Here is an 18386-nt window from a genome sequence, read left to right as displayed (position 1 = left end):
CTCCGTAACATTCTTATATTCAGTTCAAACTGGTTTTAAAAGTTCTCACGCTCAGCTGTTTTTGTTTTGTGCTGAGTGGAATAGGCAATTCACCGTGAAACGACATGTAAATGATAAGAAACTATAGAGTCATAATGTATTTGTCAGTGCTTTGCGTTTGTTTCAGAGCTCTATTTTGCACTCAAGGCTCTCTGTTTTGCACTCTCTTGCAAATCTGTACTTTTTAGAGATAAGACTGGGCTTTATAATTAAATTCAACAGGCAGCAGGTTTTCAGTAGGTGTTCAGAACGAGAATGAATACCATAAAAACTGCTCGATCTGTGGCGATTTCCAAAGGCCCTATTCGTTTTCTGAGATCATCGTCTGTCTTGACACAAACTGAGGTGAATGCCAATGTAAGTATACATATATGGAAAAGTCAGTCGAAATAGTTGTATTAAGTTAATAATAGCTTTCAGGGGAAGCCAAGCCCTATGATGAGATTCCACGGCCTAACAAACTCAAATTCATAAGGGCATTTATGCCTGGAGGGGAATTTCAAAATGTTTCTATCACGGATTATAGTTCAACGATGCGTAAACGTTATGGTGACATATTTATAATGCCGGGAATGTTTGGCCGCAAGGATTGGGTTACCACATTCAACACCAAGGATATAGAAACTGTGTTCCGCAACGAGGGCATTTGGCCCCATCGCGAAGGTCTGGATTCGATGGTATATTTTCGCCAGCACGTTCGACAAGATGTTTATGGAGAGGTTCAGGGTCTTGTGGCTGCGTAAGCTGAATAATTAGTTATTATAGTTCTTAGTCAACTATTGTATTTATCTACCAGTCAAGGCGAGACTTGGGGCAAACTGCGTTCCGCCATTAATCCGGTTTTCATGCAGCCAAGGGGCTTAAGAATGTACTACGAACCCCTGTCCACCATCAATAATGAGTTCATAGAGCGGTATGTAACTAGTTTTATGATTGAGAAACCCCAGTAAAGAATTTTTATACCTTTCAGCATAAAGGAAATCCGCAATCCTAAGACTCTAGAAGTCCCTGAGGACTTTACTGATGAAATAAGTCGATGCATTTTCGAATCGCTCGCCCTGGTGGCCTTCGATCGTCAAATGGGTCTGATCCGCCAGAACCGAGATAATCCAGATGCATTGACTCTCTTCCAGACCACAAGAGATATTTTCAGGCTGACATTCAAACTCGACTTTCAGCCCTCGATGTGGAAGGTAATTTCGACGCCAACGTACAGGAAAATGAAGAAAACCCTTAACGACAGTTTGAATGTGGCCCTCAAAATACTGAGGGAAAATCAAGATGCGCTGGAAAAGCGTCGTCAAGCGGGTGAAAAGATAAACAGTAACAGTATGCTGGAGAGACTGATGGAAATCGATCCAAAAGTGGCGGTGATTATGGGCTTGGACATACTTTTCGCCGGCGTGGATGCCACTTCAACACTTCTTTCGGCGGTGCTACTCTGTCTGGCCAAGAATCCGGCGAAACAGCTTGAATTGCGAAAGGAACTGCTAAGGATAATGCCCACAAAGGACACTCTTCTGAACGAAGAGACCATGAAGGATATGCCCTATTTGAGGGCTGTGATTAAGGAGGCCCTGCGATATTATCCCAATGGCATAGGAACTTTGAGAAGCTGCCAAAATGATGTGACACTTTCGGGATATAATGTGCCCAAGGGAACGACCGTTTTGTTGGGTTCGCAGGTCCTCTTGAAGGACCAAACTTTCTATGCTGAACCAGAGGAATTTAAGCCAGAACGTTGGCTAAGGGATCAGGAGACGGGAAAGAAGGCCCAGGTCAGTCCATTCACCTTCCTGCCCTTCGGTTTTGGACCCCGCATGTGCATCGGCAAGAGAATCGTGGATCTGGAAATGGAGACCACTGTGGCCAAGTTGATTCGCAATTTCCACGTGGAGTTCAATAGGGATGCCAGCCGACCCTTCAAGACCATGTTCGTGATGGAACCGGCCATTCCATTCCCCTTCAAGTTCACCGATATCGAAAACTAAATCCCTTTTTATAAGTTGTAACAAGTTCCTTATAGCTCTTAAGTAGATATTGTTTTTACAATAAATGTTTTGTCTAAACCACCGGTAGCTGATTAGAACTGTGCTTACCTATTGCATTTGGTTGTGCCACTGTTTTGATAAACAAAAGCCAGATTTTGCCGATATATAACTTTAATAAATATATATACTTTATATACTTTATACAGTAGGATATTTTTCCTTCACTGCTTTGCAAACTTCTGACTGAAACTATGTATTCTAGCCTCTGCAGGGGCGCGTTTCTATTATTTTTTTCACTACTGTATATATGATTTTCTTGGAAATTATACTTATTGATAAACTCTAAATGGAGGCCTGTCCCGCTGAGCTCAGATCATGTTCGTTATTCAAACTTCCAGTGCCTTACATCCGTTCACCGATAACGGCCCGCTACTGAACTCTGACCTTAGAAAATGTTGTGCTGATTGCTGAGCAAATTTATTTAAGACAAAAAAATTAAAAAATTCGTCGACGTCGGTGATTTAGATTGAAAAATTTTGTTGATATGAGTCAGCAGCTGATATGTAGAAGTAACAATTTTCTTGTGTCATTTCATTCGTGAATCTTCTGAGATGCAGACTTATTTAGCTTGGATTTTTTTGATCACTTGGTTTCCTTGCCATCTGGAAGCCTATCAGCTTTTGGAAAATAATTGTGGACATTTAAATTCAGGCAGAGTTGTTAATGGAAAAAATTCAAGCATACAATACGCTGCTTGGATGGCAGCCATACAAAATGAGACCCATTTTCTGTGTGGAGGCACGCTGATTCACAATCGTTCGTATATTTATAAAAAACAGCAATTATAATTAATAATTAACACTGTTTTTCAGGTTTTGTATTAACTGCCGCTCGTTGCATACATGGTCATACAAATTTGTAAGTAATTTAAGGATTTTACAATTTAAAGAGTCGAAGAGTCTAAATAACTCTGTTAGCTTATGTGTTGCAATATTGTAGTTTTATTCTGTATGAGCTGCTTGCGTGTTTAAAGTTCCTTTCGGCTAAACATTTGATTTATCTTTGGTCGCAAACTTGTAAGTGCAAATCTTAACATATATTAAAATGGCACATTACTTGTATTGATTATAGGTTTGTAAGATTGGGAGCATACAACAAAAGTGAGCCTACCTTTCAGGTCAAAGTCACTGCTGCAATTATACACCGTTCGTCGTCCATATTTGATTTTCATTATAATGTAGGCCTGCTCAAATTATCAAGCAGGGTCAAATATAATTGTAAGTGAAATCGTAGACCGATTATTAAGAGCTATTAACAGATGATAATTAATGAATTTTTCTGCAGTTTACGTTCGTCCAATCTGTATTATTTTGGATACAAAACATAAGAGTTTTATACCGACAACGTTGAAAGCCTTTGGCTGGGGACAAAACAGTGATAACCTGGAATCTGATATACTTCAAACTATCACCCTGGATCATTACAATGAAAGAGTGTGTAACAGGCGCTTGAATTTTACCATGAGTTCGGAACAGATATGTGCAGGTGCCTATAACGGCGACACCTGTGGTAGTGATTCCGGAGGTCCATTGAGCACTACTTTGACCGTCAATGGATTGCCCCGCGAAGCGCAGATCGGTATCGTTAGCTTTGGCCTAAGAACCTGCAATGGACCGGGCGTGTATACCAAAGTGGCTAGTTATGTGGATTGGATACAGAAAAGAATATCCAACTTTGATGATTCTAATAAGCCACAGCTCGCAATGCCACAACAATCTCCGCCTGCAATGGTTCAAGACATGTGGTTGCACAGGGACTGCGGTGGCGGTACCATGGCATCAATTTTACGGGCCGACATTTTTGGACATAATTTCAGGGCCCATGGAGTGCTGATCACAGACCGTACGTATCTATACAGTAAAATCTATTATAAATTATTTGTTATTTAATACTGAAGTTTTAAGTTTAAGTTAGTTAGTTAATTAGTTAAATATGTGCTGACTTGCCTCGACTATCATTTATGTACGACACACATTTTATTATATTTCGTTGAATTTGTAAACTCTATTAATTTTCAGGTTTTGTCATAACCACTGCCAGACACTTATCGGAAAATCATGATGCGCTGTAAGTAATTTCAATTGTTTGATAAGAAAAGTAGTTTTATAAATTATTTGAAATGATTTTTCAAACAATTCCACAGAAAAGTTATTCCAATCGGAATGGGATGGACATATGGTGACCACCGAGTTGACTCAGTCTTTAAGCATACTAGTGATATAGCTTTGCTTAAACTTAGTCGACCGATGAGGCCCACAGGTGCGCTTATTTTAATGGATTATCGAACCGATCACCAAGTTTTATCTTCTCCAGATGGAATGAAACCGATCTGTATGCTTTCGAACGACCAACTCCAACGGATGGGCGAACCTCCTCTGCCCTTATCTGTATTTGACCCCGTTAGCGGTGGACACTTTTATTTATATACTCGGGAGTGTCCATGGACAATCAATGCGGATGAAATTTGTGTGGGAACTCCTCCTGGAATAAGCACTACATTTGGAAAGGCTGGTGACATATTGGGAAAACAGATTATTGTTTCGAAAAAAGGTCGGTTTGTTTTGTTTGGTATTGTCAGTTATTCAAGTGATGGTTACCACATTCTTACAAATGTAATGAAACATACAGGGTGGATCGCAAATACCGTTAAACAAAATCAATTTTAGCAACCAAGTAGAAAAGCTTTTCCATGGCTTTACTTTTGAACCCCTGATTTTAAGGAAGGTAATCTTGGAATTTATTTGAAGTTTGTCGACGGATCCACAAGGTACTCAATACAATGATGTAAAAATACTTTTGTAAAAATGTTTCAAGTTTTTGTATTATTCTTCTTATTATTAAAAAAATATATATGTTAATTTCAGATTAAAAAATAAAAACTATAAATCTGTGAATTTTGTTTTAACTTTTATAAATAACGCTTGCTCTGCACGTTTTATTTTCAGACCAAAAGCAAAACTTCTTTTTTGACTGAAAAATCGTCAAAAGTATTATGTTCAAGGTTTAATCTCTGAAGGATTTTGTCAATTTAAATTTGTAAGCCAGTGTTATTAAGCTAATCAAAAAATATTAAAAACAAACCAAGAACAAAAAAGCCCAATGTCAAATTAAAATTTTTATTTATTTAAAGAAAAAAAATTTGGTTTTTTGGATTTCGACTACAAACTATAAAGTATATATATTCTTGATCAGTATCACTAGGCGAGTCGATCTAGCCATGCCCGTCTGTCCGTCTGTCAGTCTGTCCGTCTGTCCGTCCGTTTCTACGCAAACTATTCTCTCAGTTTTAAAGCTATCTGAATGAAACTTTCCCAAGAGTTGTCTTTCTATTGCAGGTAGTATATAAGTCGGAACGAGCCAGATCGGACGACTATAGCATATAGTTCCCATAGGAACAATCGAAAAAAAAAATTAAAAAAAATTATAACTTTGCTGTTTTTTAATTAAAAAATTTAGTTCTTCGACATATAGTAATGGTTAAATAATTCAGAATTACGGTTTAAATTTCATCAAAATCGGACGACTATATCATATAGCTCTCATAACAACAATCGGAAAAAAAATACAAAAAAAATTATAACTTTGCTGTTTTTTATTTATTTTTTAGTTCTTCGACATATAGTAATGGTTAAATATTTCAGAGTTACGGTTTAAATTTCATAAAAATCGGAAGACTATATCATTCAGCTCCTATAGAAATAAAAAAAATATATAAAATAACTATCTAATAATTGAGCTGCAAATCATCATAGCTTCAATGTTCTTAAACATATACGCAAGTAAATCATATTTTAATGTTTTCAAAAATATTTAATTCTTGCAATAGCTGCAAGGGTATATGAACTTCGGCTTGCAGAAGTTTGCTTCCTTTCTTGTTTTTTTCTAAAATAAAAAGAATAAATTGTAATTTTTATAAATTTCTAAATTTGTTTGTGTGGAATATGGAGTATATATATTTCCTGTCATTTTTGTTGTGTATGTATAGTTTCAGTTATCCAGGCATAAGGTAGCACTCACCAAAGACACTTTTAGCTGGCTCTTTGGCGTTGGCAAAACTGGCAGGCAGGTGAAAGGAGTTGTCCCTTGCTTCGCCGGAAATATTTCTAACGGCAACATCGACATCAGTAGCAGAAGCATCAGCAGAAGCATCAGCAGAGGCATCAGCACCCAAAGCACCGGCAGGAAAATCAGGAGCAGGAGCGCCAAAGTAGACATATTCGCCTGCGGCTGGCGGAGTTATGCTAACTGGCACTCAAAGCAAAGCGCGGCCAAAAGCTCAGGCGGTTTGCTCTTTGCCCTTCTGCCCTCTGCCCTTCTTGTTGCATTTGTTGTTGTTGCTCGGCACTCGGCAGAGGCAGCTTGTAACAATAATTTAAGCGATTTTGCGCTTTTTGCGAGTGGGTTAATGGCACGTCCAGGGATCTGGAAACTGCGAACTGTGAGCTGGCTACGGGAACTGGAAAGCAGGAAGCCGGGTATCCTTTGCCGTGGCGAAAATTCCACTTCTGTAGCAAACGCACATAGCTTATGAATTCCGCAATCCTGGATGCGGTGCAGCAAATGGTTGGTATGGTACAGAGGTCTTTGTCCAGTACAAAGTAAAAATGCAGGACATGTGTTTTTTCTTTTTTTGAGAGGGTGGGTGGGGACATGCACTGGTCAGTGCTATGTAAATCGCTTTGTGTCTGCTGTATATTAAAATTCAATTTTAAAATACGCCACGCACAACCGGGCGTATGCGTAATGCGGCATGCAATCATTTGCGTGCGCCTTGGCTTGGAAATTCCTTTGCCATAACTAATCTCGAAGGCTAACCAAGGACCAGTCCTGACGTTTCATATTTCTAGCTCGCCGCACCGTACCGCCAACCCTTTCCTTTCTCTTTCCCTTTCCCATTCCCATCCTTTCCCTCTCATCTTTTATCTTTTATCCTGCCTTTTTTTTTTTTGTGTGAAAAATTTCATACTCATCAAGTTGACAAAGAAAAAGTTTTTCATTATTACATTTCGCTGTCATTTGGGCGCAGAAATAGCTTGGAAAAGTTGTCGGCTGCTGGTGAAACTCGAGTGCAGCGCGTAAATGAGCCACTCCCATTTTGAGTTTCCCGCCCGCAGCAGTCGGCGCTCATCATCAGATTTCCCCCATCTAAGGAAAATGGGGAAAAACCGGGCCCATTGCGTAGCTTGACGTAATTTTCTTGGCCTGCCTGACGAGTCGCATCCTTGCACATTAATCCATTGGTGCCTGCCTGGATCTCGGAACTTGGAACTCGGATCTCGGGCTCAGCTTCGGTCTTTGGTTCTTTGGTCCTTTGGTCCTGGCTGCACGCAAATGAGGGTATGGTCAAATCACTCACTGTCAGCCCGTGTCCCAAGGAATGCGTTCAGCATGTCCTTTAATTTTTTCTCCCCCTGAGACCAGTTCTATTCCCCTTTTTCTGCACTTCGGAAAAATTCGTCTTCATAAAATAATTGTGTTAATTTGTTTCATTGCATATTATTTAAAATTAACATAAGTAATTCAGTTAATACGCAATTTAAGGCTGAATAATGCTGCTTTTTTTAAATGAAAAACTTATTCGATTGGTAAGCATTTGAAGTTTAAGATTAAATTTAAGTTTTTTTGCGAAAAGTCTAAAAAAAACAAATGATATTGGCTCAGCAGTTAAAAAAAGGAAAATGTGGAATGTAAGCAATAATTGGTGTTAATCAAAAACAAATTATTTGTTTTAAATCCAAAAATTAAGAAGAGATTTGCATAAACTGGAGTGTTGATGGTCTTTATAAATTTTTATTTGTTTTTGACATATTTAAAGTTGATTTACGATTAAATTACAAAACCTTTAAAGTAAATTAAGAACTGCAGTGAAAAGGTTTAAGAGAAATTCTTCTTTTCTCCTACCTGAAAACTACCCAATTGATTAGCCATTTTGGTGACATTTTTCTCATTGTGCAGGCCCTAGCATTTTCTATAACTTGACGTTTTGCCATTGTCCCCCTACCGTTTTCCATTTCCCATTTTCCGTTTCACCAGCCCCTTGGCTCGCTCCTTTGTCCGGCTTGTACTTGTGTTGCCTCGCTTGCCGCTTTGCTGCCTGTCAGCGCAGCTTAAGATAAAAACTTTCCTTTCCACCCGAAAAGGGGCAACAACACCAGCCAGTTTTAAGGCGGGCCATGGGCTTGGGCATGGGCATGGTCACAAAAAAAGCAGGCAGAATATCGCTCGAAAGGGTTGACTTTGACATTTAGCTTTCGCATATTTGCACACACCCCGTGCTCTGGACCCCCTTCCCCCTCCCCCCGACTCCTGCCCCCTGCCCCTTCCAACAACAATATATTTTATAGACTAAGGCGAAGACATGACAAATGCTTAAATAGAAATTCTTCAACAAGATTCTTGGCCGAAACTTAAGTTCATTTTTTGGTTGTGCACATCGCATTTGGTGCTTTTGTTAGAGCGTTACCAGAAAGAATTCAAATTAAAATGCGATTGCTCTGGGCAAACTCGATTTTCGTGTGATTTCCGACACGGCCTGTCAATGGTTTTTGCATTTGCCTCCCAGGCTGAGTATTAGCTTTAATTTTATATCTAACACTAAGGTTTTTTTAAAAGTACCGCTGTTATTTTCAATTTTCAAATCCCACACTTTCTAAAATTTTTTTAAAGTTTTCAACCAATATAGCCTTTAAAAAAAAATGCAAATGATTGTTTAAAATTTGTTTACTATTATTAGCAATGTTTTTTTGGGCATAACTCTATCTATTAAAATAAGAAATCTTAATCAAGTTTGAAATACCTTTTCAAATTTTAATTACTTAAACCAATCAAGTTTGCCAATATAAACATCAAATCTAAATTTCTTGATGTTCCCTACCATTTCATTGCTTAAACCCTGGTCTATTTGTTTTTAAGCAATTCAAATAAGTTTCACTTTTAATATATACAAAATTTGTTTAATATTATATGTATAATATGTAAGTAAATTATAAATTTGATTTTGATATAAGGGCATTCACATTATTGCTCTAAGCCTTGAAATAATTTGCAGTTCAGTTGGAACATATGACCGTGCAGCTGGTGCTCAGATGTTTTCCCGCTTTCCCCGCCGCCAGCCGAAATTTTCATTCATCAGGCGCAGCGCACACGCATTGCCGAATTTGCACCAACACCAGTGCAATCGGAGGAACCAATTGCCACCCCAAACACACCAAGCCAAACACCCACCAACACCCGCACAACTCACTCACCCATTCATATATTTTATGTTTTGTTTACATTGCCGGCTTGTGCAGCCAAAACAGCAACAACAACAGTTTCTCGACGAAAAGTGTTGGGAAAGCCTCGTGACGTCACCAGGGAAATGCGTGCTATAAACGAAAGTATAAGAGAAAAACTGTTATACCCAAGAGAAAAAATGTGCAAGAAGAGCAGAAAAACGTAAACGATACGAGTGCGCAATTAAGGAAGGAACTTGCAATTTAGCTGCTCATTTTGGAGCGTTTTGTGGTGAGTTGAAGTTTCCGCAAAATGACCGAGAGAGAGAGAGGGAGGGAGAGCAAAAGAGAAAGAGTATGTGCGAGGGAGAGAGCTAGTTCGCTACGTCATCGGAAAAAGCATCAACAAGCTTACTGGCTGCTGAAAATCGTCATTACGCCGAGATCATTATTACCAACGGCGAGGAGCAAGAAAAGTTGTCGCAGAAACGAGTCAACGCTCGAGAACGTCGGTCATTGCGCTGTGTGTTGCACTTTGTCGGCTAAAGCACACACACCCACACATAAGCACACACACTCGGCTTACACGGATACTCACACACACACACGCATACACACGAGACAACGAAAGAGAAACAGAAACTATTGCATACCGCCAGGCGCACATGGTGCTCAAAGTGTGAGTGCGCCATTGTGCTTTGTGTTTGTGATATCTAAAAAGGGTTTCAACAAAAGGGGCTTTTCAAAATTATTTTAAAAATATACATACTGCAAGAAACTATGCAAATTCTACCAAAAAAAAAGCAAACCACTAACAACTTTGGCACGTGTAAGTTGATTTAACTTTTGTTTAACAAAATAAAGTGTTTTTTTTGTACAGCAGTTTCAAATATTTTTAAGATTTATCTGATTTAAATTTTAAGCAGAAAAACCATGTTTCTGGTCTAACCAACGTTTTCTTCTAATTTTGCCGGCTTGTCAATGGCTTTTGCTCTCTTAGCCGCTCTCTTGCGCTCTTTTTGGCCAACTCGCCTGCGCCAAACGGAAAAAAAGTTTATGACCAGAAAAACAAAATAAAAAGAGCGCCAAGAGCATAGTAAGCGGCGTAGTTCAAGTGCCGGTTGTACTACGCGGGGTCAAAGGGTATGTGCAAAAGGGGCTGGGGAAGAGGAGGAGGAGCTGCTACGTAAGCAGCTTCCACCTGCGAAAATATTCCAATGGCACGCCTCCTCATATCATTAAAATACCATTTTGTCTGCGCCCGAGACTTTTGCATTTTTTCCACCTGACACCGGCATTTTTCTTTCTCTCCTTCGGTGTTTGTTGTTCTTTTTTTCCAGGGTCTGTATCTTTGTTGTGGCATTATTGTTATGGCGTTCGGCTGCACACTGTAGCGCCCAGACTCTCGACTTCCGGTGTTGCACGTGTCGCATGTTGCTGCTGCTGCTGCTGCTGAAATTTCCGCAGCGGCAACAAAAGACAAAATAATGACCGACTGCCTGTCACATGGCTGACTGCCTGGTACTACTCGTATTGCCATTGCTTTTGGCCATTTTCTCCTGTTCAACGGATGTTGTCTGTAAAGTTGGTTAAACAATTTATTTGCCCCACACAATGCATATATGGCCTGGGCGCAGTTTGTTGACCTTTGACACTGGCCTGCGCCACCCTTTCACCTGGTTCCATAATTAATATACTGATTAATATATAGCTTAACCGACACAGGCGAACTGTCATTAAGGTCCTGGCAATTGCCTTCATCACGGGATGAAAAAACCACCTCCTTTGATGGCAGTTTTTTATTAAAAATTCCTGGGCATCATTATCGTGGGAGTTGCGTGAAAATTCCGCTGGCAAATAAAGTTATATGAGAAACGGGTGGTCGGAGCGTGTAAACGGCCATAATCTGAAGGGCCAACTTGGTACCTGGTTGCCTGCCTGCCAAATGCGTCAACAGGCGCACATCGCAGCCAGCAAACCGAAACCGAAACCGAATCCAGAACGTGGCCTGCCAACTTTCAAGACACAGCAGCAGCAGCAACAGCAACATCTACAACAGCCACATCTACTGCAGCAACAGCAATATCAGCAGCAACATCAGACAGGAAGCATTGCCACAGGCACACTGGCAACTACAAAAGGCCACGAATCGGTGGAGTTTGGCTCCATAGATATAAGGCTATGTGTGTGTCTGAGCAAATGACAAAATCAAATCAATTTCAAGCGACTAAAGCTGAATGGCGGCAGTTGTGTTGAGTTCGTCTAACTTTGGCAAGTGGGCTAAATGAAGTTTAGGTGTTGCAATAATAATAACTAATTCACAAGCACAATGTGTGATTGCTTTTATTATTATTTGTCGTTGAATTTCAATTTGAAATCCCTAATAAATCACTAATTGCTGGCTAATTGAAGTTTGCCAACAAAGAATAGAGCCTCGAAACAAATGATTTAATTAAATTAACATTTTTTTTTTAATATTTTTGGCGATTTTCAATGAATTGAAATCTCCGTTCTGGCTTTTTAAGGCTGAAGGAAAATAACTCAAAATAAAGGGTTTGAATAAATTTATATTTAGAATGAACAACTAGTTTGTTTACAAAATTTACAAAATTTGTATGAGTTCTATATAAAATTAATATTTTTATTGTTTCAAAACGCAGATGTTATGTGAATTTTTATAACTTTGAAATTTTTGTTTTTTGAAGTGCGTACTTTAAAAACTAAGTAGTCTTAGATTATTAAAAAATAAATACACAAAGCAGTTTTTTACCTTTACTTTTAAACTAAATTAAATTATATTGTTTTAAAAACTTGGCTAACATATGTTTTTAAGGATTTATTAAAAGAACGTAAACTCGATATTTCTGTTCCAGTTTTAAAGGACTGCTTTTTCAGCTTAATCACTTCAAAACACATCAGACTATAAACTAACGAAATCAGTCATCAGCCAACACCATTATCGGCCGCCTTTTTGGTGGGCGTGGCTGATTTAATAATGCGAGTGTCGCCCTGCGAGTGCCTGTGTTTGTGTGTGTGTGGGCGTTGCAAATGCAGTAAATGAATGGCCATTAAGCAAAGCGCAAAAGGTTTTTAAATTATGCGTGAAAATAAATTGTATGTACACCGAGCATAAAGTTCGGGGCGGGCATTGGTGAGGTGGGCGTGGCATATGTAATGATGTGCCCGCAAGCATCATGAAAAATCAGGAGAGGTCCGGGGAACGCCAGTCAACAAACGCTAATTGAATAAAGTTGAGGAAGACTCTGCGAAAAAAAAACAACATTTAACTTGTTGCAAGTGATTAAGCATCGAAAATTAAATTAAACATGAGTTGCGTATGACTAGAGGGCAAGAATTTTAACAAATCGGTCAAAAGCCACCACAACAAGCCAAAAAATAATTACTCTTAACAACTAGAGGCAATGATAATTAAATGAGACCTTTGACACAATAACTTTTAGAGCTTTTGGCAAGTTGTTGAATCACTTATGCAACGAAACCGTTTTTTCAATTAAAGAATTAATGTTCTCTTTAAATTTGATGGCCACACAGACGAAACAAAAAATTAAAAGATAATTCAATTACCATGAAAAATATTCTGACCATAAAAAAAATGTTTAAGTCAAATGAAATACAAGGCTATGCTAAAGTTTTTGTTGAGGTATGTTTATATTCGCCATGTTTTAATATTTTCAATTATGGTATTTATCTTTATCATGGGATTTTATAACTTTGTAAAAGCTTTTTTTTCTGAAAATGTTTTGTAAATTATTAATCAAGCGAATCATGTATTTTTTGCGAGAGAACAACATTCTTTGAACGCAGCCGAGTACCGAATATACTTAAATTTTACTATTAATTGGATAAAATAAGTAGTCCTTTCAACATTTTACAAGCAACAAACAACTTGTGCTTGTTAATTTCTTTTTTAATTAAATCAGCAGAAGGCAAATGAAGAAAGCCAAAAGTTTGTGGTCCCCAGCTGCATCCTATATATAATTTTTGCAAACATTAAAGAAAAGGCGGCTATTAAACAATTTGCGATAGTCGAGAGGCTGGATTAATGGGTCTGGCTTTGACGGCCGAAAACCAATATTTGCATTGTTGAAAGTCTGCGACAACATTGACGATGCTGCAGCAATGTGTTTGTTGAATATTGAATCATAATTAAAATTGTTTAATTTAAAATTAATTTTATAAGCAAGTAGCGGTCGCTTCTGCCGCCGCATCCCACATCCCGCGACATAAATTATACAAACATTTTTATTAAAATGACGACCGCCGCCGGAGACAAATATGCAAATTTTGCGGCAAGGGGATGGGGGATGCTGTCATGCGGCTGGGTTGGTGACAGCTTTCTGGTATTTGTTTTTGATACTTTAATAAACATTTCACTGGTGTTCGAGTATCTTTGGCCAGTCAGAAAGTGCAAATTGTACACACAAGTCCCATCAGCCTACGCCGCCAGCGATAATTATGCGAATTTATTTCAAAATGTATTAAATACACGATGACACAATTTTAATAGCTTTCCGCTTTGCAGCAGTACAGCAGTGCAGCAGCACAAAAGTAAGCAAATAATATGCAGGCAGCGGAAGATAAAAAATGTTTGCTTTTAATTAAATTGCATTCGGCATTATTTATGAAAAAGTTAATTAATCTAACGTGGCGTGAAATCGAGGATTACACAGCTCTTTTCTAAGCCAACTGTTCGTTAATTGCTAGCCGGTAAATTAATGGCCGGGTTAATCCGCATAAAGCCATTGCATAAAGCAATGATTCGGGTGCTCTTCGGACAGAATGAGTTTGCCATTAACAACTATATAAATTAACGATACTCATATAAATCAATTTCCTCTTATAATTAAATGCACTTCTTTGCGGCCAAAAATATGAAATTGAAATTGATATATGTTGCCCAGCAATGCCCAGATTAAGTTCACCGATTTGTCAAAATTATTTAAAAACCATAATTGAAGCCGATTATAAATAGCTTTTTTGAAGGTTTTTTTTTATGAATCGGATAATAAATGCAATTAATACCTATAAAAACCCATTAGATTGTAGTACATAAGATTGGTAAGCATTAATATGTTGTTAGTTGTTTATATGTTTATTAAAATTATTTTAGAAGCATTTAATTTGAGACCATATATTAAATCATTATAAATGAAAAATAACACAGATTATTTATTATAAAAGTGTGAGTACAGATTTTAGACAATTGGAAAAGTTTTCATCCTATTTTAAATTTTAATAATTCTAAAGAGGCTTTGTTTAGACTAAATCGGGTTGACTTTTTCTTATCAATAATCTTGAGCAATTTAACATATAATATACAAATCGAATTTTCCTTATTACTACCTTTTGTTGTTCTAATCTCAGCCATTTTAGATTAGTGACGCATCTATTTTTGATTTGTCCAATTTGCGCTGGTCAGTTTTTCAAGAATCGCCTATCGGGCTGTAATCTTTTTGATATGCGGAACGACATGCGTGTAATTTATTTTTAGCTCTTTATTGGCAACCCAACTTCCCCGTTTTTATTCTTTATCTTGCTGTGAGTTTTGTGGGACTTGTCATTCATTCTGTTTGTATTTTAACCCTCTCCATAGCTCATGTGATTCGCAAGGCTTATTGTTGCTGCGCCTATTTGCATGCTCAACAAATTGAAACTGTCAAAGACGTGCAAATAGAGACGGATAAAAGTTGGTCAAAAGAAGAAGTTTCCAGCTCAAAACTTCCAACGTTTTGTTTACTTGAAGCAATGAACTGCAGCTAAGTGGATGGCAAGTGTTTATATTTGCCAAAAATTAAATTAATTTCTACGCAAAAGGAAGGCGAGTGTCGGATGACAGAACAGTTAATGAATGAATGAGTGCCTTGCAATATTCATTTGTTTTGGCCATTAACGGGGGCCCGAAAGAAATCAGGCAAAGTATGTGCTTAAAGCCCAAAGCTAAGCCGGAAAGTTTTCGCCCGAAAAAAGCAGAATGCGATGGGAGTGTGGGATGCCACCGGCGACATGCAATGAATATCAACAGATTTTTATGAGCCACACATGTTTAGGTCTCGCGGTGTCTCTTTCTGTTCCCCCCCCCCTTTAGCCATCTCTTTCTGGCTTCCTTTTCTTTCTGGATTTTCCTTGGCGTTTTCCACCCTCTTCTCAAGAAGTAGCGAATCCCCCGACTGTCCATGACAGAGATAATGATTAGTGTGATGTGCATAATAATCATTCTCATATTCCACGATTAGTTTCCAATTCATATGCGTCTGCCTCGCTTCCCTCTCTTTCTATCCCATTCTTCCCTCTTTCTCATTCACACTCATGCACACAGCCTGTTGCCATCTCTTTCGCCTTCTTGGTCACTTATCCACCTTGTATATGTTTTATGCGTTGAGTACAGGAAAAAGTCCTTAAGGCGAACTATTACCAGCTTCAATTCAAAGGAAAAACTTCTTAAATATTATTCTAAGATTCAATATTTAAGTCAGACCTTCTACAACCAAATTGTTATTATGGCTATCAGGTTTTTATAGAGCAAAAACTTGCTACTTTCTTATTTTTTCAATAGTTTACATGTTACGAAATAAAAACTAAAAGCATTGAGGAATTATAAAAAAACAAAAACAGTAAATTCATATCGATTTCTCCGTTATAACATATTCATTCTCTAAAATTAAGCTTAATAATTTAAAATATATTCAATAATGTTTCAAACATTTTTGCAAAAGCATACATGATATGTTTAAAAGATAGAAATTAAATTTCCTTTCAAAGGTACATAAAGTTCAGTCTTTTAATAACACCTGTTCCACTTACAGTCTAGCCACTGTACCTCGTTCCAGTACTTTGTTTTGTTACTTTTCGGCGAGCTAACAGGCAACAGAAATATTACCACGTAAATTATTAATCAGCCGAATGGGCCACCCCCTTCCAGTCAAACCCCGGCGTAGCATAAGTTTCCGTCGATTTGTCTGTTACTTAACATGCATAAAATGTTTCCATGAATACATCAAAATATTTTCGCTTTGGCAGCAGCAACATCCAGCAGTAGCATTAACCATGGCCCCCAACCTGCTGGTTTTGGCCATTGGCTTAAGCTGGAAAGTGTCGTCTTGTCTGCTTGGCGATTCCGACTGCGAGCGCATATTGTGCCTGTTTTTTGAGCAATTTGCTTTGTGATTTTATGCACTTTATGATTTCCTTAATGGCACAGTCGGTCGCCAGTTGCCAGTTGCCAGTTGAGTAGGTGGCTATCCCAGAAGCCTGTATCTCTGAGATACGTACTTAAAGTGCTGTTATTGATGGCCAATACGGACAAGCGCCTCACTGGAGTCGTAGATTGGTAGCTGGTTTATATACAGAACAAGTAATTTGGTTTTCTCACAGCTTTAATGCTTGTTCTCTTGGTTAGCATATACACAAAATATACAACTAAATAACCTCATAAGTATAAACTCACGGATTTTATAGATCTCATATTTTGCAATCTGTAAAACGCTTTTATATTATAATGTTAACAATAAAATGGTTAAATGTCTGTAGTTTCGTGATTAAATCTATAGAAAAAAGAACTTGTCAATATTAAAGCTCTTAAAAATTATAATTTTGTTTAAACTGAAAAATAGGAACGACATTGCGTTGTTCTCGATTTGTAAAATTTGATTCCTGATTGGTGACATGTTTAGTTCCGCACAAACAGTTTGATCTACCCCAGAATATCCCATGACTGCACTTAATCTGCAAGTCTGCCGCCGTAATTGTTTCTCCCAAAACTCCAGAGAGCGCTCAATGCTGTCCCCCACAGACACACCTGTAATTTAGGCCAGGTGGACCTTCGAGCCCTACAAGTGCCCCCATACATGGGTAAACTCAGACCGACAAACATAAATTTCCATTACAATTGCACAAACGTCACATTAGACGCTATCAAAGCGCAATTTGCAGCGTCTACTAAATCAATAAGCCAAACTTGGCAACCTAACGGATACGCACACGCATACGCATACGCATACGCACATTAGCATGCACATGTACATGTGGGTTTCGGCCAAGAGCACTTTGCATGCAAACCTACCAGCAAACATAATAAATTGTAACGCGCTTTACATTAACATTTACATAATCGCAATTAATCGACAACATTTCGGGCCCTATGCGTTGGAGATCCAGCTCGAATCCCGTAGCCAGTTTATGCTCCAATCAATATTAATAACCATTGCACTGGGCCCCCATTTTGGTCCCCCCTCTACATATCTATTTATACAGCCCACCGATAATGGACAATTTGGCGCGACGACTGCTGCCCCTAACTTGGCCCGAACTTCGGGTAGAGCTTTTGGTGGCATAAACTGTGCCATTTACGGATTTGTGTGACTTCCGCCAGCCGTCGGCAGTTGGAGTTCTCGGTTTCTGGGGATCGGGAACTGGGGTCTGGGTTCTGAGGACTGGGTTCTGGGGACTGCGAACTGAGAACTGGGAAATCCAAGCAGAGAACTTTGAACGGAGATGTCAAATTGTCAACGCACCTTTGCCTTCTACTAATCTCAATGCACATTTGTGTACAGGCGAAATTCCTTAAAACCAACATAATGGTATAGAAGATCTAATATTGGAAAATATTAAAGTGATTGTTTTTGATCAAATAAAAGGCTTATTTATTATTTTTCTTAGGATTGATTCAATTAATTAAAGGGCTATTAAAATAGGCAAATGTATGAAATGTTATAGAAGAATCAAAACAAGAAATAATTTGAATTGATATTTAAGTACAATAGAATAATTTGAGGATATATCCGATTAAAAAAAAATTGGTTTCACTTTTACGTCATATATTTTTTAAGCATATTTTTATTAAAAATTTATAACAAATTAAATATTTTGGAATTTGGTTGTATTTAAATAAATTAAAGTTAGTTTTAGTTTTACTTTTGCAGATAGAATTTTATGATATATCTATAAAATTTCCATTAAAAAAAATTAATTTACATAATAACGACTGTTTGTATGTTTTAGTGAGTGCCTTTGTGGGTTGGTATTGTTGCTAGTTTATTTGCAATTATGCCAGCTGCCTGCACAT

General features: G+C 38.0%; 2 protein-coding genes across 3 annotated transcripts; both read left to right on the top strand.

Moving 5' to 3' along the window:
* The first annotated feature begins 263 nt into the window (after positions 1 to 263).
* Positions 264 to 2218, top strand: LOC128254117 (probable cytochrome P450 12d1 proximal, mitochondrial). Its single transcript, XM_052982945.1, has 4 exons — positions 264 to 396; positions 453 to 778; positions 836 to 952; positions 1010 to 2218. Exons 1-4 carry the CDS (start codon positions 295 to 297, stop codon positions 2028 to 2030), a joined length of 1566 nt encoding a protein of 521 aa, XP_052838905.1. The 5' UTR covers positions 264 to 294; the 3' UTR covers positions 2031 to 2218.
* Positions 2219 to 2642: 424 nt separating this feature from the next.
* On the top strand, positions 2643 to 4848 carry LOC128254005 (serine protease 41-like). Of its 2 annotated transcripts, XM_052982765.1 has the most exons (8): positions 2643 to 2846; positions 2903 to 2948; positions 3162 to 3307; positions 3375 to 3932; positions 4109 to 4157; positions 4234 to 4349; positions 4404 to 4640; positions 4719 to 4793. In XM_052982765.1, exons 1-8 carry the CDS (start codon positions 2789 to 2791, stop codon positions 4754 to 4756), a joined length of 1248 nt encoding a protein of 415 aa, XP_052838725.1. In that variant the 5' UTR covers positions 2643 to 2788; the 3' UTR covers positions 4757 to 4793. The 2 variants fall into 2 exon arrangements, with proteins under 2 accessions (XP_052838725.1, XP_052838723.1); XM_052982763.1 differs by having other exon boundaries at positions 4404 to 4848.
* Positions 4849 to 18386: the final 13538 nt, after the last annotated feature.

Source organism: Drosophila gunungcola, assembly GCF_025200985.1.
Source record: "Drosophila gunungcola strain Sukarami chromosome 2R unlocalized genomic scaffold, Dgunungcola_SK_2 000004F, whole genome shotgun sequence".
NCBI classification, from domain to species: Eukaryota; Metazoa; Arthropoda; class Insecta; order Diptera; family Drosophilidae; genus Drosophila; species Drosophila gunungcola.
Note: the sequence above shows the minus strand (reverse complement) of the source record. Positions and strands in the feature narration are given on the sequence as shown.

Coding starts and splice junctions, on each gene's coding strand:
- LOC128254117 (XM_052982945.1), top strand. CDS start 295: ATGAATACCATAAAAACTGCTCGATCTGTGGCGATTTCCAAAGGCCCT. Junction 397..452: donor AAACTGAGGTGAATGCCAAT/GTAAGTATACAT, acceptor AGTTAATAATAG/CTTTCAGGGGAAGCCAAGCC. Junction 779..835: donor GTTCAGGGTCTTGTGGCTGC/GTAAGCTGAATA, acceptor TTTATCTACCAG/TCAAGGCGAGACTTGGGGCA.
- LOC128254005 (XM_052982763.1), top strand. CDS start 2,789: ATGGCAGCCATACAAAATGAGACCCATTTTCTGTGTGGAGGCACGCTG. Junction 2,847..2,902: donor AGGCACGCTGATTCACAATC/GTTCGTATATTT, acceptor ACTGTTTTTCAG/GTTTTGTATTAACTGCCGCT. Junction 4,350..4,403: donor TCGACCGATGAGGCCCACAG/GTGCGCTTATTT, acceptor TATCTTCTCCAG/ATGGAATGAAACCGATCTGT.